Below are 22,430 nucleotides of genomic sequence, written 5' to 3' on the forward strand. Positions count from 1 at the left end.
GGCGCGTCCAAGTCAATCGGGGCGCCAGGCCTGTTCATTCCATTGTTGGTTTTGGTCAGATCTACCCCGCGACAGGTTGCACTCTTTACATTGCCGTCACCAGCTCTCCCACAAGCAAATGAGGGCTGCAGAATGGCCCCAGAGTCATTTGGCCGAGTCGAGGCAGTCGAGCGGAGAGTCTCGGCTGCCATGGCGCCTCCCCAGGCACCCAACCAGCCGCCGCCGTCAACGCTGGCTGCGCAGCTTGTCGAGAACTTTTCCGCCTCGGTGCGGTCGTCCCGCGCTGCAGACGAAACCGCCGAGCTGCAGAAGTTCCTGCCGGTGATAGAGCGTATAAAAAACGATCCCGAGCTGCTCAAGACGGCCCAAGATCGCATCGAGCACAACCACATGTTGATATACGTGTTTGGGCTCATCTCGCTCGATGGCCTTAAATGGGGCGATCCATTCGTATCGCGTGCTCAGATCAAGCAGCTCGAGGCCGAAACCCTCAAGGCCGTCAACTTTCTCAAGATGACCATTCGCGAAACCCCTGCAGTCCTTGCTTACGTCGCGGAGGAGGGCACCTTTCTGTTCCGCAAGAGCGAGCCTCTGTGGCTTTGGATCTTGCCCAGAGTCTTGAGGCTTCTCGGCATGGAGACGGCATCAGCCGTGTCCCATCCCATTGAGGAGCTTTGCCGTTTTGTTTTGCTTACTGCGAACCAGCACTGCGACCTGTGGGGCCATACTGCCGGGATTCTGCGCTACCTCCAAGGATGTGTTGACTGTGAGTTTCCTTTGTCCAGTGGCCTTTTGGATTTTGATGCAAGACTAACTTGCTCAAATAGCTACTCTGGGTCATCTCTTTGAAACTCCTCTCATCAGTGTAAAATCTGCTTTCCCCTCAAAATTGCCCACCAAGGATTTCCTGCCCGATGCGTCCTTTCAGGACTGCACCTACAAGGTAGCTACAGTGAAACATGCACTTGAAAACGCATCATCTGTTCTTTGCATAATATGCGGCGCCGTCGTATCGACCAGTCAACCTGAGCTGGCTCTTGCTTCATCTTTCCAACAGACCATACCGTGGCTTGTCGATTCGTTGCAGTCGTATTACGGCGTGCACGAAAGCTATGCAAACGGCTTGGATGTTAAGTCGGTCGCCGTTCTGCAATGCCTTGTGGATTTAATAGCATCCCAGTACGCTCCATTAGATGTCACAAGCAGCGACGTTCACTATAAAACGTTTAGTGTCTTGGTTCTTTTGTGCGGCCGCTTTCTGGAACCGGCCTCAGAGCTCTTCGCCACCGATGATAATGGTGTAGCGGCCAGGAAAGTTTTTAGTTTTGCTCTTGTCTACATCAGTCATGCTGCAGTTAGATACAAACCAATTAGCCGGCTTGCCGTTTCCCAGATACTCAACCCATTGGGCACCCTGGCTTCACAGATTAATGAACTTGGACCTGGCACAGACATTACGGTGAGTTATGAGACCAGTATCAACTGGCCAGAGAGAGGCCAACACATTTGCTAACGCAAATACCGCTACAGCATTGTATAAGCCTCCTGACCAACGCGAGCTCTAGTACAGACCCGGGAAGCTTCCACCCCGGCGTTCAGCTCGACAGTTTTGTCGAACCATCACTCAGGCAATGTGTTGCAAAGCTGAAACTTTATAAAAAGCCTGTCGGTGAATCTCAGCCATCGGCCAAGCGCAGGAAACTTTCAACAGAACCAAGACTACTTCCTCACCTCCTAAGCTCTATCTGCAGAATCTTCAATGCCGATGCTTTGCAAGACTACACTTTGCTTGAGAATCTTATATCGTGAGTCCTCAGTTTATCATGATGGGTACTAAAGTCCGTGCATGCTCATAAATTGACTCTCGCAGGAATGGCCTGTCGTCACTCGATGAGCATCACGCTTGTCAAGTCCTCGAACTACTTTCCTATGTATCCTGTGCTACCGACAATACCCTGACCATGACCAGCAGCACTTCCAACACGCAAAATCTACACTGCACATTCTGCTCATTTTATGACAGGGGCCGCAAGACTCCATTGTGCTTCGACATTAGCGCAAAGTCAATGGTTGCCAGGGTCTTTGGGCACATCGTCAAACTGCCCTCTCTAACCAATTCTAAGAAGTCCAGGGTCGTGGCGATGATGGCCTTGAGGAAAGTAGTGTCGCATACTAGAGACCCCGATCTGCTGGACCTGGAAAAGTCGGTGACTGGTCACTGGTGCGTTCAGTCACTGAACAGCTCCGTAAGGGAGTTGCGTATTGCGGCTGGGTAAGTATAAATCGGGTTTGCTGGCTGATCTATAAGATGCCTACAGAGGCTGATTGCATACGCTTTAGGAGGACTCTTGCCGTGTTTTTGCAGGGCTCTGAATCAGCAACACGAGGGACCAGAGACTTGGTTGCGCGGAACAAGTCGATCGCACTCGGTCTTCTGAAGACCCTTTCTGATAAGAACATTGCCCACTTGAATGAAACATGTATAATGGCGTGGGGCCAGGTTGGAATGTACGTATTGCTCCCATTGTTTGTTGCCCTGCCCTACTTCCAGCTAACGTTTCGTAGGGTTGTGTCCGATGAAGGATTGAGCTTAGTCCTCGTGAAACTCCTCGACTTTTTGGGACACAGCAATACAATGATTTCAGCGTTTGCTTTCAACGAAGTAAGTGCACCACCTATCGTGCGTTGTTTGAACAAGTGCATGGCTGACAGGAGGTACGTTAAACCAGATACTGAACCTTGCTGCAGCCCGTAAAACAACGCCGCGGCGATTGTTCGACCCATTTTGGAGGAGTATAGCCTTCTCAACCGTCAAAGACATGATATCTAGGCCTCAAACCACACGACTCACCGCAGAGCTACTACAAATCAGCGTATCGAATCACTTGCTGTCGATTCAGCAGTACGCCTTGCCATGGCTTGTTTTGACCAAGAAGAGGGAGATTGTACAAAAGATCGCCGAGGCTCGCGGCGAGAAAGCTGCATGGCAGCCTATTCTCGACTGCAACAATCTTGCTTACATTCTTGCATTGCTACTTGTCCAAGACGTTCCTGACACACACGAGTTTGTTCTGAGTAGCTTGCGGCAAATTTCGCCGCACTTTAACAATACGGAACTTGCTGCTCTGATCGCCGCAGATCCTGTCCTTACGGTGCTGGAACTCCTGCGAGATGCAGGTGAAGGTAACGAAGAGAAGAAAGCTCGCGTGAGTCTTTTCTGGCTGTTAACAAACCCCAGAGCATCTTCTCCCATGCTAATACTTGCCACAACACATAGGTCCGCTCCGCCCTGTTGCTCATGGCAGAGCTTACCCTTGATAACCATCTGAAGCGAGATTACAAGAAGAAAAAGGACATGGTGGCTCGTTATCTCCAAATCCACGCACTAGGCTTGACATCACATATCACTGAAACGCTGAAGGAGAGTTCCCCTACGCATTGCTCCGTTCACGAGCAAAAAAGATCCCTTCGAGCCATGGAGGAAATGATCAGGCTAGGCCGCTTCTTCATAAGAATTGTCAGGCCCCAGGTAAGTAGAACAAAACTTCAAGCTGGAAAACATCTGCATGATTGCGTACAGCTAATTTTTGTGACTGCCAGATTACTGCATTTTTACTTACGGCCCTAGCATATGATGATCTCAGACCCGCTGCAATGTCCTGCTGGGCCGTACTGCTCAAGAATCTCGAAGATGACGACGTTGATGTTTTGCTGGAAACCACTTTCTTCATTATCGGCCATTACTGGCATCTTTTCGATGAAACAACCAAAACCGTCTGCCAGGAGATGTTGAACTCTCTTCTTACGAACAATCAGGATATGCTTCAGGCAAAAATCTATGAGCTGCCATCTTTTGCTCAGCTCTCCGACCTTGTTGATATCGAGGCTCGTCTCAACTCTCTCAGGACTCCCCTGGAAACTAGAGATGCCTTCTTGATCTTTGCAAAGAGGATCGGCAACGAAAACCCAGGTGTTGTTCTTCAAGCCCTCAAGGAGCTATCTCCTTACCTGCGCGCGAATCAGTCCTACTTGCAGGCCTCGGCTATTAGTGAGAAGCCTGAAACATCGGTTACTACCCTAATGCGGGCTCTGCTCGATTGCTCTGCCAGGTATAACAGCGTCCATCTCGAGATCAGTAGTCTATGTGTCCAGTGCCTTGGAAACGTTGGCTGCCTTGATTCAAATCGACTCGAAACCGTTCGGGAGAGTCGCCAGTTCGTTGTAGCTAGAAACTTCGAAGATGCTGGCGAAACTACCAACTTTGTGTTATTCATTCTAGAGGAGATCTTGGTCAAGGCATTTCTTTCAACGACCGACACCAGCTTCCAAGGTTTCTTGTCCTACGTTATGCAGGAGCTTCTCGAAAGGACCGACTTCAAAACAGCTTACGTGCTCAGAGGGGGCGAAAGCGCGCATGTATACCAGAAGTGGTTGGCGCTGCCCGAGAGCGTACGAGAAGTCCTGCAGCCCTTTATGAGCTCGCGATACCGCATTAATGCGATACCGAGCGACAATATTGAGTATCCTCTTTTCCGCCCCAACAAGCCGTATGCCAACTGGCTCCGGACGTTCGTGTTCGACCTGCTGCACAAAGGACAGAATCCTTTTGCGCAGATATTGTTTGAGCCGCTGCGGCGCGTGATCAAAGTGAAAGATCCGATTGTCTCGGAATTTCTACTTCCATATTTGGTGGTTCATATAGTGGTCGGGGATGACACGGTCCAGAAAGACCGCAAAAATGTGCTTGAAGAGTTGAAGAGTATTCTGCAGCTGGAGCTGCGAGACAATGCCTCTTATGCGGAGCGGGATAATATGAAGCAATATTGCGAGGTTGGTGTCTTTTTTTTCTGACGAGCTGTTTTGCAGGCGACTATTACTAACTCTGCCACTACGATACAGGCAGCCTTCCGGGTTTTAGACTACTCCATGAGATGGTTACAGGCACGAAAAGTGCAAATCAAACATGAGGACAGTCATAGCCGCGAGGCTATACGGAGGGTAGAGCAGCTCATCAACTCAATACCTGCTGACCTCCTCGCAAGACGAGCCATGGAGTGCGGACAGTATGCAAGGGCTCTGTTTCACCTCGAGCCACACGCGGCCAAAATGCGGGATAATGCCAAAGCGGACCCAGAAGAAACAACACGTTTGATGTCAGAACTGCAGTTCATATATACGCAAATCGATGAGCCAGATGGCTTGGAGGGTATCTCAGCCAGCCTAGGCGTAGTCGATCTCAACCAACAGATTCTGAGCCACCGGAAAGCAGGTCGGTGGTCACAGGCACAGTCATGGTACGAAATCCAGCTGGCGGAGGAGCCAGGAAATGTAGATGCTCAGCTTGACCTCCTCAATTGTCTTAAGGAGTCTGGGCAATACGGTAAGACAAACACGACAACGTCCATTTCTATACCATTCTGTCAACTGCAGCACAGCTAATGATTTACATTTCCTTTGCAGATGTCTTGCTGAACTACGTGGAAGGCATCAAGACAACACCAACTACGATTAATAGGATCGCTCCGTTTGCTGTCGAGGCGTCGTGGGCAACAGGCCGGTGGGAGACATTGCAAAAGTATTTGGCCTCATATAATGCGGGTGACACCACTGAGGTTTTCAACCTGGGAATTGGTCAAGCCCTGATCTGTCTACGAGAGGGACGCCGTGACCAGTTTCATGGTTACGTCCAGCTTCTCAGGGAGAGAGTTGGCTCGTCATTGTCATGGTCAACTACTTCTTCCCTGCAAGCTTCTCATGATGCGATGCTGAAAGCGCACGTGCTGGCGGATCTAGAGCTCATCGCAGAAAAGCGTGGGGGTGCTGGTGATGAGGCTGTGAACCAGCAAGCTGTGTTGACAACACTTAACCGTCGGCTAGAGGTCATTGGTGCTTATGTTAACGACAAGCAATATGTTTTGGGCATTAGAAGGGCGGCAATGGAGCTGATGCGGCCTGATTTTGGGGATGGCGACATCTCTTCGCTCTGGTTGACGAGTGCGCGTCTCGCAAGGAAAGCGGGATCAATGCATCAGTCGTTCAATGCCGTACTCCATGCACACCGCTTAGGAGATGGACTGGCCACGATCGACAACGCCAGACTACTATGGAAAGAAGGCAACCACCGCAAAGCAATTCAGGTCCTGCAGAGCGCCATCAAAGGCAACAACTTCATAGGCCCTGGCCTGGGTTCCGTCCCACCTACATCGAGCAAAAATCCCGAATCAGAGAAGAAGCTCCTGACTGCCCAGGCACACCTATTGCTAGCGAAATGGCAAGAGTCTGCCGGCCAGACCCATACCAGTGCCCTTCGCCAGCAGTTTCAAACTGCGGCAAAAACGCACTCGCAGTGGGAGAAGGGCCACTACTACCTTGGTCGCCACTACAAGAAGGTACTCGAGTCAGAAGAGGCCCTCAAGCCTGATGACCAGAGTGACGAGTATCTGAGTGGAGAAACGGCAAAGTTGGTCATTGAGAACTACATTCGTTCTCTTAATTATGGAACAAAGTACCTCTATCAGACCCTACCGCGGATCCTTACTTTGTGGTTAGAGCTCGGAGCTCGAGTAGACAAGGCACCGGAGGGTAAGGTGTCGCTGTCGCGCGAATTGTATCAGCGGCGCAAGCAGCAGCTAGAGGAGCTACACAAATACCTTACGAAACACATGCAGAAGATGCCAGCATACATATTCTACACGGCACTCCCCCAGATTGTAGCACGGATAGCCCACCCTCACCCGGCAGTCTTCCAACTCTTGCAATCAATCATAGTAAAAGTGGTCGAAGCGCATCCTCGACAATCGCTCTGGAGTTTGTTAGGCGTAATGACCTCTAAGATACCGTCCGAGAGGCGCTCCAGAGCTGTCCAGATCATCTCGGTACTGTCGAAATTTGGTAACGGCAGGAAGGTGGAGGGTGCCAGCTTTGATCTGAAGCAGCTCATGCGGATGGGCGAAAAGCTGGCCGAACAGCTTCTGTCAGCATGCAACAACGGCGATTTCCAAAGTAACAGGACAACAGTTGCCAGTCTTAGTCGGGATTTAGGATTCAACTCGAAATGCACGCCGTGTCCCTTGGTGGTCCCGATCGAGAAAACTCTGACGGCAACTTTGCCAGCCCTGACGGGCAATGTCCGGAAGCACAAGGCTTTCAGCCAGGACCTGATAACTCTGGATTCGTTCCTTGATGAAGTCCTAGTTTTGAGTTCGCTGGCCAAGCCGAGAAAGCTACAGGCTCGCGGGTCGGACGGCAACATCTACGGTGTGCTGGTGAAGCCTAAGGACGACTTGCGGACGGATCAGCGTCTAATGGAATTCAACGGCATGATAAACCGATCTCTGAAGCGTGATGCCGAAAGCAGTCGAAGGAGACTGTACATCCGAACCTATGCCGTCACACCGCTGAATGAAGAGTGCGGCATCATCGAATGGGTTGATGGCCTCAAAACTCTCCGAGATATCTTGCTCAACATATACAAGGCGAAGGGGATCTCCCCTAACTACGGGCAGATCCAGACGCTGATGCGTGATGCTGCAGCTGGAGATGGCAGGAACGTCCGGGTGTTCACAGACCAGGTCCTTGCTATGTTCCCTGCAGTGCTGCCCTCGTGGTTTATGTCACAGTTCCCGGAGCCGTCAGCATGGTTCGCTGCTCGTCTCAAATACACAAGGTCCTGTGCGGTCATGTCCATGGTGGGCACAATCCTGGGACTCGGGGACCGGCACGGCGAGAACGTCCTACTTGAGGAAGGGAATGGCGGCGTCTTCCACGTCGACTTCAACTGCCTCTTCGACAAGGGCCTTACGTTTGCGACTCCGGAGCGCGTACCGTTCCGACTGACGCACAACATGAGGGCCGCAATGGGCATCTACGGGCACGAGGGCCCCTTCCGCAAGTGCTGCGAGCTGACGTTAAGTATCCTCCGGCAGCAAGAGGAAACGTTGATGACGATTCTTGAGGCTTTCATCTATGACCCCACGCTGGACCTTCAGAGGGACAAGAAGCGCGACCGGGTGGGTGGGCACGGGACGGTGAGGCTGAACCCGCACAGCGTCGTGGAGAGCATCAGGCGCAAGGTCAAGGGATTGCTACCAGAGGAGAGTATCCCGCTGGGCGTGGAGGGTCAGGTAGAGGAGCTGATCAAGCAGGCTATTGATCCGAGGAACTTGACGGCCATGTATATTGGGTGGTGTCCTTTTCTGTGAGCGTGAGTGTGAGCTTAGATTTAGTTGTTATATGGCTTGGCATCTCGATTTTACGGTTTTTACGGTTTTTATCCTTTTTTTTTCCTTCTTTCTGGGATCGATTTAGCGCAGGGGCATTGCGAATGCCTGCATAACTGTGATCATGGTAAAAGGTAGTGGGTTGCCATCAAACTTATGGTAGAGAGTTTTACGAGCAACAGTTGTTCGTGCAGGGACAGGGTATCTGTACTGGATGAGAGAGGCTGAATATGAATAAATTGTCAATAGTTTTTCACAGTATTCTTGCACATACTTGATGAATGAGTCAAATCCTAAACATTCAAGATGAGTACACCATTTTCTTTTTCCAAATTTCCTTTAACAAGTCTCTTGGTGCGCCTGTTCATTTCAGCAAAAAGCAAAGAGACTGCCACGGCCCTGCCGAATTAGGCACCCGCAGGCAAAATAGGGTGGGGCGCCTTCGTTGCCGATTTCAGGGGAACGCGACTGTTCTGCGCGTGCCGTGCAACCAACACTTTCGGCCAGCCGCTCTCAAACTTTTTTTTTTTTTTCCTGCCTTCCGTCTTTGTCTTCTTCAGAGGTGAACAAAAATCAATTCTCGACGCGGAAACTTCTTTCATCTAGAAATCTGCAATTAGCAATCCAAGGCCATCTGTTTTTGTTTTGTTTTGTCGGTTTGGTTTGTGTGTTTTTCCGCGCGGCCAAGCTCACGGCTCAAGCTCAAGCTCGAGCAAAAGCACTAGACTAGCTCTCCAGCTCTGGGGCAGCGCGTCATCGCGCCATCATTCTGCTTTGTTTGTTCCGCGCAATTGCAGATAGTGATTTCGCGACACTTTTTCTGTTTTGCCTGTGAGCGAAACCATTCAACAAGCAAACGGCAGCAGACATAGTAAAAAAAAAAAAAAAAAAAAAAAGTCCTACCCAATCGGTGGGTTTTTTTTTTTTTTTTTTTTTTTTTTTTTTTTTGCCAACGTGCCTGTCCTTGTGATCCTCGATGCTGTTAGCGAACGGGGCGGTATCGAAAATCGCCGATATAAAAGCTTGTTTGGTCTGATCGCGTGTTTGAAGCAAAACGCCTTTCACTGACGTAATTTGATATCAACCCAAAGAGTTATCGCCCAACAACCGGGCCACCTGCAACGACACGGTGTGCAAGGCGGCCGGCGACAAATGCACGAAGGGCACTTTGCGCTTCGGCAGCTGGTTTGTCATTCCCAACTCGGAGCATGGAAGTTGGAAATGGAAACACTGGTAATAATGTCCCTCATCAAGCCATTCATTCACCTTGATTTTGTTTGCGATCTTTGGGCTTTTCCTCCCTGGCCTCGCGTGTTCTCTTTGATCTACTTGCTGACATGAATGTTTTCCCAAAGGGGCTGCGTCTCCGGCTTCCAGCTCTGCAACGTCCGCGATGCAGTTCAGCAGGAGGACGGCACTTTCAACTGGGATCTGCTCGACGGCTATGACGAGCTAAAGTTGGTGCTCATGCTATACATGATCAGAAGCTAGTGGCAGATGTTGCTGACACCCTCTGCAGTGATCACCCCGAACTGCAGGCCAAGATTCGCCGTTGCGTCGAGCAGGGCCACATTGACCCTGAGGATTTCAGGGGCGTGAGTTTAAAAGCCAGAAATCTAGACAAGTCCTCGTAATTGAGGCTGCCAGTATGTTTGGAAAGATGGCTGACTTTGTTGCTCCCATCAGGACCCCAAATTCAATGTCCCTGGCTCAAAGGGCATTCGCGGACGTGCTAAGGTCACCAAGATGAAGGCTGAAGTCGAGGGTGATGATGATGAGGAGGAGGAGGAGGGAGAGAAACAAAAGGTATGTCATCCAGGAGAACCTGGACTAGCGCGCCAGCTCTGCCCATTTGCGTGCCTTTGAGTACCCGTATTTCGTAAGCTGACGACAAACAGCCCAAGGCCAAGGCTGCGGCATCCAAGAAGGGGGCCAAGGGTGGACGCAAGAAGGCCAGCACTGAAGACGACGACGAGGTACAGGCAGAGGAGGAAACAGAGGCTCCCAAGAAGAAGGGCCGTGGCCGCAAGAAGGCCGAGGTGGACGAAGAGGACGAAGATTCCGAACCACCCAAGAAGAGGGGTCGTCCCCGCAAGTCCAATGCTTCTGTTGCAGCTAAAGAAGAACCTGTGGAGGAGCCAGCCAAGCCCGCTACCAAGAAGGGCGCCCGCGCCAGCCATGGCAAATCCACAGACACTCCCATCGAGGGTGAGGCAGAGTCGGAGGAGAAGCCTGTGAAGAATGGCCGCGGCGGACGTAAGTCCAACGCTTCAGCCGTTGTGAAGGACGAGGAATCTGACTCGGCCCCTGTTGCTGAGCCGAAGCAGACTGCTAAGCGCAAGCGGGGTGCCACAAAGCAGATTGAGGCTGATGAGCAAGACGATGATAAGCCGGCTCCGGTCAAAAAGGCACGTGGACGACCGAGAAAGTCCGATACTGTCGTTGAACCTGTCAAGGATGAGGAGGCCTCCGAGGCCGAGGACGACACTGAGTCCAAGCCCGAGCCGGCTAAACGTGGCCGCGAGCCCAAGTCTGCGGCTGCCGCACCCAAGAAGACTGCAGCTAAGGGAAAGACTGACGGCAGAAGGCGCTCTGGCCGTGGTCAGAACAGGTGAGCTTGTTGCCGTCATTACTGCTCAAATTACATGGGTTTCGTCCGCAAGTTATACATACAGTACTGACTTAGTCTCACCCAGTTCCTGAGTTCTCGTCATCTGAAGTCCAGTCAATGGCTCATCACACTGGCGACAGCAAAGCTATTGTAACATTACCCACCATGAGGCAGTTGACACGGCCTGTTCCGATAATGCCGAATTGTCCTGATTTCGTTGCCTGATATTACCTTGCGTTGTTAACGAGATACCTCCTGAGGATGCCGTATGGATACAGTTTCATTGTTCGGAGCAGCAGAAATAATCAAGCGTTGCCTTGCAGTTTTGTTTATTTTGTTGTTTTTTTGCGGTCAGTTATTATCATGTTGTCCTGTCATTTCAAGCGGTGTCTTGACGAAGCCAAGCATGGTTTCGGATGAAACGGTTTATTTGGCGGCGTACTTGTATCGTAACGGAACACATAGCTAGTTACCAGTACGTGCCGTCGTGGGTAGGTGGGAAAGAGTGAACTGCCCGAATGTCATTCTAAATTCAGATCTACTTTTCACTTTTCTCTACGCTGTTTTCCACTCGATACCGCGTCTACAGGCTCAGATAGCCAGGCCTATACAAGACAGCACCTTTTTGACACTTTTCTTTCTTCTTCTTAAACCCACTGCAGAGTGAAGACATCAGCGCCGGCTTTTGAAAGGCCAACCTCGACGGCACCATCGTCGCTCTTGATGCTGGTGGGGATTTTGTCGCCCTTCCTCTCGAGCACGATCCTTCCGGGCGCGGGATCGGGCAGCTTGTAGAAGCGCCTGCCGGCCCGGCTAAGGAACTGCTCGAGGTGCTCCTGCGTGACGTCGGCCTCGTCGACGGCGCCGCGCTCGACGGCGGCCTCGAGCGCGAGCAGGACCAGCTGTGTGGCAAACGGCTGGGTGAAGACGCCGGCCGGGGCGGGCTTGTTGGACTTGGTGGGCAGGAGGTGGGGGGCTGAGTCGCTGCCACTGGAAGAAGGGGGGGTTGAGAAGAAACGAGAAAACATCAGGGGGTTTAGGTTAGACACGAGTAGAAGCTAAAATGAGAAAATCGAGGGGACGGCCGGTGCTTACAAGAAGAACTTGGGGTTTCCGCTGGCTGCGGCCTTGAGGAGCGCGTCTCGGTCCTTGGGCTTCTTGGGGATGGGCTTGCAGAAGGCATGCGGGTCGACCTCGCTGTCATCACCCGTCAGGTACAGGTGGTGGGCCGTGATGGTACCTGCAAGAAAAGGGGAGAACGGTCGGGAGGTATCGTAAGCACAGTATTCCTCGAGCAGAAAGAACGACCAAAGAAGAAAAAGAGAGAGTAAAATTTGGGCAAAAGAAAGAGAAACAAAAGAGCAGTCATCTATACGCACCCGCGACAGTAGGCCCGCAGGCCTTGACGGCGTCGATGGCGGCAGCGGTCGAGCAGTGCTCCAAGACGACCCTGAGGTTGGGGAACTTTGCGTGCAGGCGGTGGAGCTCGGGCAGGAAGGCCTCCTCGAGCGAGAGGTCCTCGGAGGGGGCGACGCCGGGCACCTCGCCGTGCAGGTTGAGAACCATGTCGTGGCGCTCCATCTCGGCAAAGACGGACGAGTAGGCCTCGAGGAAGTCGGCGCCAGCGCCTGCCTCGGAGTTGGTTGTCACGCCCTGCGGGTACATCTTGACGCCCGTGATGCCGGCGGCGGCGGCTTCGGAGATGACGGTGGGGGTCACTGAGGGGTGGAGCTATTGTTTGTGGATTGCGTTTTTGTGGTGATGAGATGCTGTCCTAAGAACAAGACAATTATGCCTTCTTGGTTGACCAAGACTCAGCTAAGAGGATTAAATACAAACTTACATATAAGGACATCAGGTAGGTCACCTCAGGGTCAAGAGCCTGGAGCCTTGACTTGTACTCGAGAGCCTGGCCTACGGTAGTAACCGGTGGTTGCAGGTTCGGCTGAGTTGGTGTTATTGATATATCAGCCGTTCATTCACCATTTTGAATATATTCTTAGTTCAAGGCTATCGGGGCTTGGGCGATGAGAGGAGCCATGGTCCCGTACCATGACGAAAACAGTATCTACACCCCCCTTGCGGATACTCGGGACGACCAATTCCATGAGCTTGAATATAAAATCACAATGTCAGCGAATTTCTTTCACTTCTAGTAGAGGAGAATATAACAATACGACAAGTAACAACCTGGCCTTGGCGCAAATGCACGTGCATGTCTGCCGATGGCGGCAGCTCCAAGCGCTGAATCTCCTTGAGCTTCATCTTGATTTGGATTGTTTTGCTAGGTGAACAGGTAATATTGGGGTTTGTTTGTAAGATTTTTGTTTTTATTTTTCTCAACTAAGTCGTATTCAGGGTTTTTTTATGAGGGTATTCCCAACCCATCCAAATCCATCGTATCCCTGAGGAATCAAATCGCGGGGCAGTAACCGATAAGCTTGCTTGTAGGTGCGATAAGATCCTATAGCCCCGTCGTAGGTCCACTTTCCGACAAGGATAGCAGCCATAAGTGATTCGAAAGCCACAACTTTATCGGTTGTTCATTCGATTGCGTCTGCCTGCATCAGGAGGCTTGACACACAAGGAAGACAAAGATGCCATGATATCATGGCTTGTATGGCCATCCTGATATCCGCAAAGTGGCTTTTGAGGAAGGTGTGTTTTTTTTTTTTCTTTTTTCATGATTGATTGGAAACGATTTCTTCTTGTAATCCGTTGGTAATCTTTAACATTGTTTATCATTACTCTAAGACAAGCGAATTCTTTATTTCCTTCATTAGTTCAACGGTCACAGACGAAAGTGCTTACCTGTCTCGCCTGCCCTTCTGACTGTACCGTACCATACATAGTATGAGTACTTAGAAATTAGTCAACTGCCATGTGACGGTAAATTTATTAGCCCGAGCGACTGGATGGCGCATATTTTTGCAAGCTGCCTTCTGGTCTACATGACGCAAACTAGACCAAGCACATACATAGTGGCAGAATCGCGTATTAGTTGGCCAGTATTAAGAGCCTCCGGCCGGTCGCATTCAATAGAACCAGGCTGATGTGCATACCGTGAGGACAGAGAGGCTTCATTCTTTGGTATTACTGGGTAATGGACCATATATGTGAGATTTTATAATTGAAAACGTCAAGTCATTCAGGTTTGTCTGGGAAACAAAAGTCAAATGCTACAAAGTGGATCCCGGCAGCAACTGCACAATTGCGTCAGAGTCAGCTTGGTTGGACATAACCAATCAAGCCAGTCAGCAGCCAGTTCGTACTCTTGTGTCAGGGCATAACCCAGCAGGAAGACGAGGCTCGAGTGTAGCTACGCCTTTACCTTATAGCACGGACGAGTCATTAATGTCATTCTCTCTGGGTCCGTTGGGTACCATACAGAGTACGACGGTACGAAATCGAATACCACGTAGCAAGCTTGGGGAGGATTCCTGGAATGAAGAAGGATTACGCCGATGACGGCGATTTCCACCTGGTTCCATGATTTCGGGTACCAAAGAACGTTTCAAGAACCCTCATCGAAAAAGGGGAAGTGAAAAGAAAACGCAAGAAAATCGAAAAGAAAAAAAAGAAAGAAACAGTCGAACGACTTCTGGGTTCACAAGACAGAGTCTTGCTGAATTGGGACAATCGTCTTCACACAAACATGGGCACGAGCACGACTCGGCGGGGCTTGGGGGTCTCTGCTGAGACATGTTGGGCCCCGCGACTGCCACTACCTGTCACACCCTGTCCAAGGGTTCATTTGCACCGAGGGTGTGTCTGGATGAAGAAAGCTACTTCAGGTGTGCCGCACACAGATTGATGGGCAGGTGGATGATGCAGGTGGATGATGTGCAATACTCTCCCTCAAGATCCCTACATGAGTTTGGCGTCTTGGTAATTGTTGATCAGCTTGTTGAAGAAGAAGAAAAGAAAAAAAAAGGCGGCTTCATCTGCAGTGGGATTGTAATACGGACCGCGGACTACTCTTCTCACTCTAGGTTATGGTTACGACCAAGTCCTTGGCCGCCTCGCCTAATTAAGGTAAGGGCAGTTGGGCATTGGCGGTGCCGTAAGCAAAAATTGTGCAGTGCAGTGCAGTGCTTTTTAAACGGCCATCCAAAGACAAGCAAAATAATAACGGTGAGACAAAAAAAAAAAAAAAAAAAGAAGCAAAAGAGAAAAAAATCAAAAGACTCCAGACGGTTTAAAACATTACCCAGCTCTACAAAACAATCCCATGTCGCGGCAATTGCACGGCTCACAGCTCCTGTTGCTATTTCCTGATCGTTTTGCATTGATTCCCAGAATATCCCGCCTCCGCTTCTGTCTTTGCCCGGTTACCGCCCCGTTGATGCGCATCCCTGCCGTCCGCTGCCAAAGGCTGCCACAAAATGCTTTTCCTAAGCAGAAACAGCAAGTTCAGTCCACAACCCCTGCCCGACCGTCCGAACCTGGTGGGGTCGCCTGGTATCCTGGTAGTTACACTAGCACAGCTTCCATGTTGGCAATGCTGGCCGAAACCCCCCTGCCCACTTCAACCCAAACCCAAACCCAAACCCAACCCCTCCAAGCCCACCCTCCACTGTCATTCTCTCATCCGAACCAAGCAGAGCAAAGCGGGCGGGCAGACCACATTTGGATGACGACGTTTTCTTTCCATCCGCCCTTCTTTTTTTTGCGCTCCTGTTCCCTGCGTCTCCGTCCAAGTGTGTTCGCCTGCTTGCGATTTGACGAAGACCCTGAAAGCCCCTATATTCGGCTCTTATCGTCTCATTTCTCCCAACTTCAAGTTGGCACTTTTCTTTTTCCTTCTCCTTTTGTCCCTCTCTAGGTCGCTGTATTTCGCTCCTTGTTGCTTGCTTGCTTGCTTGCTTGTAGCTAGCTGTCAAGCAGCAGCTGTGGCAGACCGGACCTTGCTTGGCCTGAGCCGGGACAACCCAAGCAACACAACATAACACACCTTGACCACAAACTCGTCCGAACACACTGCGATCTACTGCACGCACTCACCTACACGTCGAGCTTCCAACTGCTACCATACGTGTTCATCAACACCTCGAGCTTCAATTGCACAGACTTTCTTCGCCTCCTGAAACCTCTAAATCTGTCGGAATAGACAGCCGCGCGCTCAACTACGTGCGTCAGAGAAGCCACCAAAGTTCAATAAAAACCCTTGAATCTACCTCTCAAGCCTCAAGCCGTCGCCATGTCGCACCGCGATCGTGAAATAATCTATGACGACCGCGAGTCGTATTACTCGACGGGCCCTCCCCGTCGTCCCCGTGCAGGCTCTGACACGGACCTGTACGAGCGGTTCCAAGAGGTCCGCCGTGACGACCGGAGGATGCCTGTGCGGGAGCGTGATCGGGATAACGACTCCGATTCTCGCTTGCCCTCGTTTATGAGGCGGGAAGAGTCACGTCGCCAAGCAGAGTCTTCTGGCCCGCTAGTCCTGCGTCAACGTGAGGTGGAGACTGTTACGAGGCCACAGGCTAGGTCGCCCAGTCAAGTCAGGTTCCAAGAGGAGCGCAGTTTCATCCGCCGGACGAGAAGCCCCAGCCGCAGCCCCAGCCCGCCGCCAGGCCGAGAGAGGGTTGATATCAGGGAAACTAGGATCATGGAGCAGAACAGGAGGAGTCCCTCTGTCGAGCGGATTCGGAGCAGCACGCGGATAATCAACAGGGAACATGAACGGGAGTCATCGCCGGTTCGCATCATCCGGCGCGGTCGGTCGCCCTCGGTTGAACGAGAGCGCATTCGCATCATTGAGCGTTCTCGATCCAGGGAGCGTATGCCATCCCCAAGCCCATCGCCCCCTCCTCCACCTCCTGTGCCCGAGGTGATTCGCGCGCCCACCATCGAGAGGGAGGTTATCACGCACTACAAGAATATTGACCATGGTAAGCCTACCTTGCTTATATGTTACTGTCGATCAACCAGTCGCTGACTCCACAGTAGGCACCATCCGCCTCCCCCAACCGCGCTCCCCGCCGCCGCCACCACGTCCAATTCTCAAACAAACTCGTGATTTTGAAGTCACCACCACCCGCGACACCGAGATAGACATCTCCCGCAATCGCGACCGTACGGAAGTCGACATCCACGAGACACGCCGCCGCCGCTCCGTGTCCCGGGACCGTGGTGCTCTAGTTGTTGCCCGTCCACGGAGTCCATCTCCCTCTCCACGTGTCGTCGAGACAGAGCGCGAACGCAAGATACGTGTTGATATCGACAACAACTCCCGACACCGCTCTACCAGCATCAGTACCGAGTTCCGTAAGGGCCATGGCCACACGCACTCGCTTCCCCCTGTTCGGAGACCCGACTACTCGGAAGAGTCCGACCGCATCACGTCCCGCATTGACAACCGCGGCCGCATGGGTGAGGCGTGGAACGGTGCCACCCGCGACTGGACCATTGTTGACGTCCCTCCGGGAACCGAGCGTGTTCGCATGGACGGCGTGGGTGGCGGCGGAGCCGAGGTGACCTGGCAACGTTACAATGGCGTCCGGCGTGCCAAGTTTCTACCGGAGCGCGATCGTGATGACGACTCCTACACCAGCGTTAGTGATCGGGATCGTACCGAGACCGACCGTCTCGCAGTCGAGATTCGGGACAAGCGAACGACGGATATCGAGATTGAACAAACGTCCCGGCGACGATCAAGGCGCCAAGATGAATCGATGTGGACTGAGATAACCAAAGACCTCGTCTGCCGCGATGCAATAATCGATATGGGTTACGAGTTTGAGGAGACGGAACTTTTCTTTTATGTGATGCAGTATCTGAAATACGTAAGTTGCCGATCATTTGTTTATAAATCAAATCGCCGTCGGGATTATTCGCTAATACGACTCACAGGAGGACGTTCTTCGCCTCGTCGAACTGTCGGACGACATTCGCCGGCACCGCAGGAGACACCTGCGCGACATTGAGTGGGATCGTGAGTACCGCGACGTGGACTACTACCGCCGTACCAGCAGGAGGCATGGAGACAAATATTACGACCGCGACTTCGAGGTCGATGTCGACAGAGAGGTCATTTATGACCGCCGCCCCCGTGGCTATATACGCTAAGAAACGAACATAAGAAAATGTAATGACAAGAGACGGACAGTGTCTTTATTCTTCTGCAACGTTCAGCTGGAGGGCCCGGCTGCTTTCTTATTCTTTTTTGTTTATGAGCCATGGTCTGGGATAAACTCTTCTTTTTGAGCTGTACATCTGATCCGCTTCTTGGTTTGGTGGACCACATGTCATTTACCATTTGTTTTGGGGTTTATATTTGTTATGACTTGATGATTTTGATGGAACATTTACCTCTTTTACCGTTAGTCTAGACTGCTATTTATCCAATATGTTTTGATCATGTTGGGATTGTCGTGGTTCCTTCGCTTGACTTTTATGGGCTTGACGTCGCTTCTGTCGGATTTACAGTGCGTTGATGTCTTAGTACATTGTAGATATTAGAGACGGGATGAATTAACGGCCTACAAATTTAGACACGAAGTGGCATCGCGACGATGTGAAAGAAAGAAAACAGATATACATATTACAACACCTGTCCAGAAATAATGCAACGATTCCAAAACTACACCAAAACTACACCAAAACTCGCTACTTTCAACAACAAATAATTAAATCGGTTTAAAATGTTCCAAAAAAAAAAGATTAAATATAAAGTTTAAAGCCTTAACTTCCACTGTATACCAGTGTTAGCAAATTTATTGTAGATCGTAATCGTAAGTATGAATATAGATAAACGAACAAGAGTTGAAAAAATGCCGTTACTGTGGGTTATAGGGGATGTATAATGGATGCAGTTTTTTGAAATTTTGACATTTTTGTTTCACAAATTCACCAACTACATGATCTGAAAGCAATGAAATTCAGATCTTAACATATATTTATTTTATTAGATGTCTATTTGGATCTCAAGTGACGGATTTGGGACTTGTATATCGGAAAAGTTATGGCTTTGTGAAAATACCGACTTTTGGTGTGATTTTGGCATCGTTGCGTTGTTTTTGGACAGGTGCTGTACCGGGCTTCGGCCAGTCGCAGATTTCATACACAAAAAAAATCAGCTGGCAAGTAAGTACAACAGCAGTGACATGATGAACTTGAGAAAGATCGGGAGTTATATGAGTAGTTGAACAACTGGGAATACGCAGCCGTCACCTCCATGATACAATACATAAAACATTACCATAACGCCATCCGAGCCAAAGAGGATCGAACAATGACTCCAAAGAAGAAGGATAAAAACACAAAAGCCACAACGCTAGTACGACGCCACGCCGCACACCCTTGAAAGATCTATCCCACTTGCCCGAGTTTTTTAATCCACCAAAGATTACCGACAAACAGGCGTCCTTCACCGGAGCGTGCTCTGCGGCGAGATGAGATCGATCCCTCCGTCCATCTCGGTCGCGCGCCTCTGCTCGGGCAGTTCGTAGACGGCTGGGGTGGCATTCATCTCCTGCGGCACGGGCGACGCGGACGCGAGCGGCACCTTCTTATCCGACACGTAGCCGCCGTAGTGGTACGTCGTCTCGGGGCTGCCCATCTCGCTGCCGAACTGGCTCGTCCCGTTGCTCTGCGGGTAGTGTTGCTGTTGGATTTGTTGGTATTGGTACGGATTGTACTGCTGCTGCTCCTGCTGCGCCTGCTCGTAACGCCGCCTTTTCTCCTCCTCCTCCTCGTCGGCCCGGGCCCTGGCCGCCGCCTGCGTCCTCTTGAGCCGGCGCACGTACCACAGGCTCAACAAGGCCGCGCCCACCGCGACGACTCCGAGGGCGATGCCAACGCCGAGCCCCACCTTGGCGCCCGTCGACAGACCGCCGTCACCGCCGGACTGCGAGTCTGCCGTCTCCTGGCCCGTGGTCGGGCTGGCGTTGTTAGAGTCCGTGGAGCTGCTGCCGCCGCCGTTGGACGAGCTGTCGGCAGGGGGCGCGACGACGGCCAGGGGCGCGGCGATCTTCCACTCGTAGCCGTTTCCGGAGCGAGCCTTGTCGTGCCTGAGCTCGGTGAGGCGGCCACCGACGACGTAGTAGAGGCGGACGTTGTCAGTGCCGCGCTCGTAGGCGAGGGCAAGGTCCGAGCCGGCGTCGGCGGTCGGCCACTCGTCCACGCTGACGTTGGGGTCCGACTGCGCCCAGCCCTGCGTCGTGATGTAGAGCTTGTGCGGGCGGCGGTCGGACCCAAGCCAAAACACGTTGCGCTTGGTGCCGCTGTCGGTCGACAAGGCGAGCTTCGGGTTCGAGGTCCAGCCGGGGAGGCGCAGAGAGGTCACGTTGAAGTCGTTGTCGAGGACGAGGTCTGTGCGGTTGGCCAGGCTCGTCATGTTGCCGACGCTGGAATGCTTGAGAGGCCGGGGTAGGATTGCTGGGACAGGGTGGGCCTTGTCAGTATATGCCGCCTTGAGCAGGGCATCCATCCCCCTCTTCCATGTATGGTCCCACGAGATGCCTGTTTTTTTTCTGCCACCATCTTAAAACTTACTGATCCCATGCCTGCCATCATCAGCCGTCGCACGCGCGTGCTCGAGATTTTCACCGTCCCTGGGGAACACGACCGAATAGTTCTTGTTTGAGTTGAACGCGGCGGCGAGGGCCATACCCGAGGGCACATCCTGCGACACGATGCCGTTGTAGTAAAACTTTGAGGTCGCAGGCCTGAACCCGATCACGTTGACCTGTTTCTTGTCGTCATGGTAAAAAACACGGTAGCCCTCATTAGTTCCATCGTTCGCAAGGACGACCGACGCCAGACCCGACTCTGGGTGGATGGGCGACGGCGCATCTTTGCTGATGTTTTCGGTAGTCAGGCGGCGGAACTTGCCCGTGCTCATGTCGCACTCCTGGTAAGTGTTGATCAAAGAGCCATCGTCGGCTTGGTAAAAAATCGACGCCTAGAAATGCAGGGGGTTTTCTGAAATGAGCACCACTGAGCCCTCCAACATTCTGAACTAGTGTGAAGAGAAGAGACATAGAGAGAAGGACTTACAGCAGTAGTCTTGGAATTCCACCAACCCTGCCCCGTCAACGAGGTCCCATTGCGAGGTGTTTGAGCCACGTCCAGGACGTTTGGAGGATCGAGAGGAAACACAGGCGTGTCCTTGGTATTGCAGCTGCTGTACGTTATAGCGCCCAGGGTTGCGTTCCAACGTAGAATCTGCGGCGCTCTCTTGTCGCCAACCCACCACGCCGCCATCGACGCAGAACATAGCTGCACCGCAAGGGACAAGAGGACAAGGCACGAGGGCAGTGCCCGGGGACTCGCCAGGGTGACCATCCCCGCGGTTTTTCTTGCTTTGTTTTGTCTGCTCGTAAACCCACGGAGCTCTATTGGTTGGTCTTATTGTGCACAAGAAATCACCTGAAGAGGTCAACAGGCATACTACCTTGGCGCCTCGGTCTTCAAGAGGAAATAGATCCCTTGAAAGCGTTTGCTGAAACCCCAAAAGGAGCACTTGGGGTTCAAGTATATGTACCGTTACTGACTTGGAGGAAACTGCGAGTGACAGTGTAGCATCTGGGGAAGAGAACAAAACAAACACTGGAGACAAGAAAAATATGGTGAGCAACCTTAGGGGTGAGAAAAGGCGCCCCAGATCATTTTCTTCATTGAGGAACCGTAGCGTGTGCAAGTGTCCAGAAGGGGAAACCCATGAGTGGAGGGATTCCGACGGGTAATGAAGGGGCCGGGAATGGATACCACCTCTACGCTCCAGATCTCTCTTATCGCTGACATGAGAAGAATACATTGAAAATAGCAATAAGTAGCAAGGCTTGCCACGAAAATGTGGGATTGCTTAGTATTGCCCCAAGCATGTCATTAAAAGGGGACCGTGATTATCACTTTGATGATGCCCTCTTTTTTTTTNNTTTGCCCATTTCTTGATGCTGAGCTTGCAGTCATTCAAGCGACAGCTGGGCAATGGTGTTAACAATCTGTGAGTCTGGGTTTCCTCACCACCTCGTCCCTCTCTCACCTACGCCAATAATTACCTGAATTTGGGTTGGGCTGGTAGTGGATGCTACATGGGGTGAATAAGCAACCTGCATATTTTGGAGATTCGAGGCTGAGTTCCAGACAAGGGCTGAGCGGGTGGGAGGGGTGCCGGGGACGCATCTAGCCGCCCAAATTTTCACCATCTGGGTAATCTAGCCCCCAAACTTTTGACGAGAATAGAGGGAGTGGATAGCCGAGCTTACAGTACGGAGTACTCGGGCCCGAAGGGGAGGGCACTCGGGCCCGAAGGGGGCTGAATATTAAATGCCCAGGTATCATATAAAAGAGCAGGGTGTTGAAGAAATGATTCCATTTGATGAGAGAAATTGTGTTTACGAGGACACCAATGGAGTTCCTTTGAAGCACATAATGATGGGGTAAGCATATCGCGAAAATTGCAATGCTGGGCGTTGCTCGACCCCACAGCTGTGCGCATAAGAGGACCCCACGCCCTCGTCTCTTCGACATTTGAGATCTTGGGGAATGGGATACGAAGGGAAATCCTTTCCACATCGCAAGCTTATGTCCTCTTTGGTGTCGCAGACAGCTCAACTTCTGTCAAGAAAAACCCAAAAGAACAAAAGATGATT

General features: G+C 51.6%; 5 protein-coding genes across 5 annotated transcripts; 3 read left to right on the forward strand and 2 right to left on the reverse strand.

Moving 5' to 3' along the window:
• Positions 1-132: 132 nt before the first annotated feature.
• PpBr36_09777 (uncharacterized protein) lies at positions 133-8,201 on the forward strand (the record flags this gene model as incomplete). The annotated part of the gene is made up of 10 exons (XM_029896896.1): positions 133-766; positions 828-1,459; positions 1,531-1,805; positions 1,871-2,272; positions 2,341-2,662; positions 2,730-3,206; positions 3,278-3,529; positions 3,601-4,830; positions 4,900-5,380; positions 5,461-8,201. 10 exons carry the CDS (start codon positions 133-135, stop codon positions 8,199-8,201), a joined length of 7,446 nt encoding a protein of 2,481 aa, XP_029745091.1.
• A 1,111-nt stretch (positions 8,202-9,312) lies between these two features.
• On the forward strand, positions 9,313-10,834 carry PpBr36_09778 (uncharacterized protein; the record flags this gene model as incomplete). Its single annotated transcript, XM_029896897.1, has 5 exons — positions 9,313-9,452; positions 9,575-9,676; positions 9,739-9,814; positions 9,906-10,025; positions 10,118-10,834. Coding segments are annotated over 5 exons (1,155 nt in total), but the record flags the coding sequence as incomplete, so codon positions are not given.
• Positions 10,835-11,477: 643 nt separating this feature from the next.
• Positions 11,478-13,095, reverse strand: PpBr36_09779 (uncharacterized protein; the record flags this gene model as incomplete). Its single annotated transcript, XM_029896898.1, has 6 exons — positions 11,478-11,820; positions 11,926-12,070; positions 12,210-12,561; positions 12,674-12,775; positions 12,882-12,941; positions 13,018-13,095. The coding sequence occupies 6 exons, from the start codon at positions 13,093-13,095 to the stop codon at positions 11,478-11,480; spliced, it is 1,080 nt and encodes a 359-aa protein (XP_029745089.1).
• A 2,935-nt stretch (positions 13,096-16,030) lies between these two features.
• PpBr36_09780 (uncharacterized protein) lies at positions 16,031-17,901 on the forward strand (the record flags this gene model as incomplete). The annotated part of the gene is made up of 3 exons (XM_029896899.1): positions 16,031-16,724; positions 16,783-17,618; positions 17,686-17,901. The coding sequence occupies 3 exons, from the start codon at positions 16,031-16,033 to the stop codon at positions 17,899-17,901; spliced, it is 1,746 nt and encodes a 581-aa protein (XP_029744992.1).
• A 1,300-nt stretch (positions 17,902-19,201) lies between these two features.
• On the reverse strand, positions 19,202-21,120 carry PpBr36_09781 (uncharacterized protein; the record flags this gene model as incomplete). Its single annotated transcript, XM_029896900.1, has 3 exons — positions 19,202-20,295; positions 20,329-20,737; positions 20,833-21,120. The coding sequence occupies 3 exons, from the start codon at positions 21,118-21,120 to the stop codon at positions 19,202-19,204; spliced, it is 1,791 nt and encodes a 596-aa protein (XP_029744993.1).
• Between the last annotated feature and the right edge of the window lie 1,310 nt (positions 21,121-22,430).

This window comes from Pyricularia pennisetigena, assembly GCF_004337985.1.
Source record: "Pyricularia pennisetigena strain Br36 chromosome 7 map unlocalized Pyricularia_pennisetigena_Br36_Scf_7, whole genome shotgun sequence".
Taxonomy (NCBI): Eukaryota; Fungi; Ascomycota; class Sordariomycetes; order Magnaporthales; family Pyriculariaceae; genus Pyricularia; species Pyricularia pennisetigena.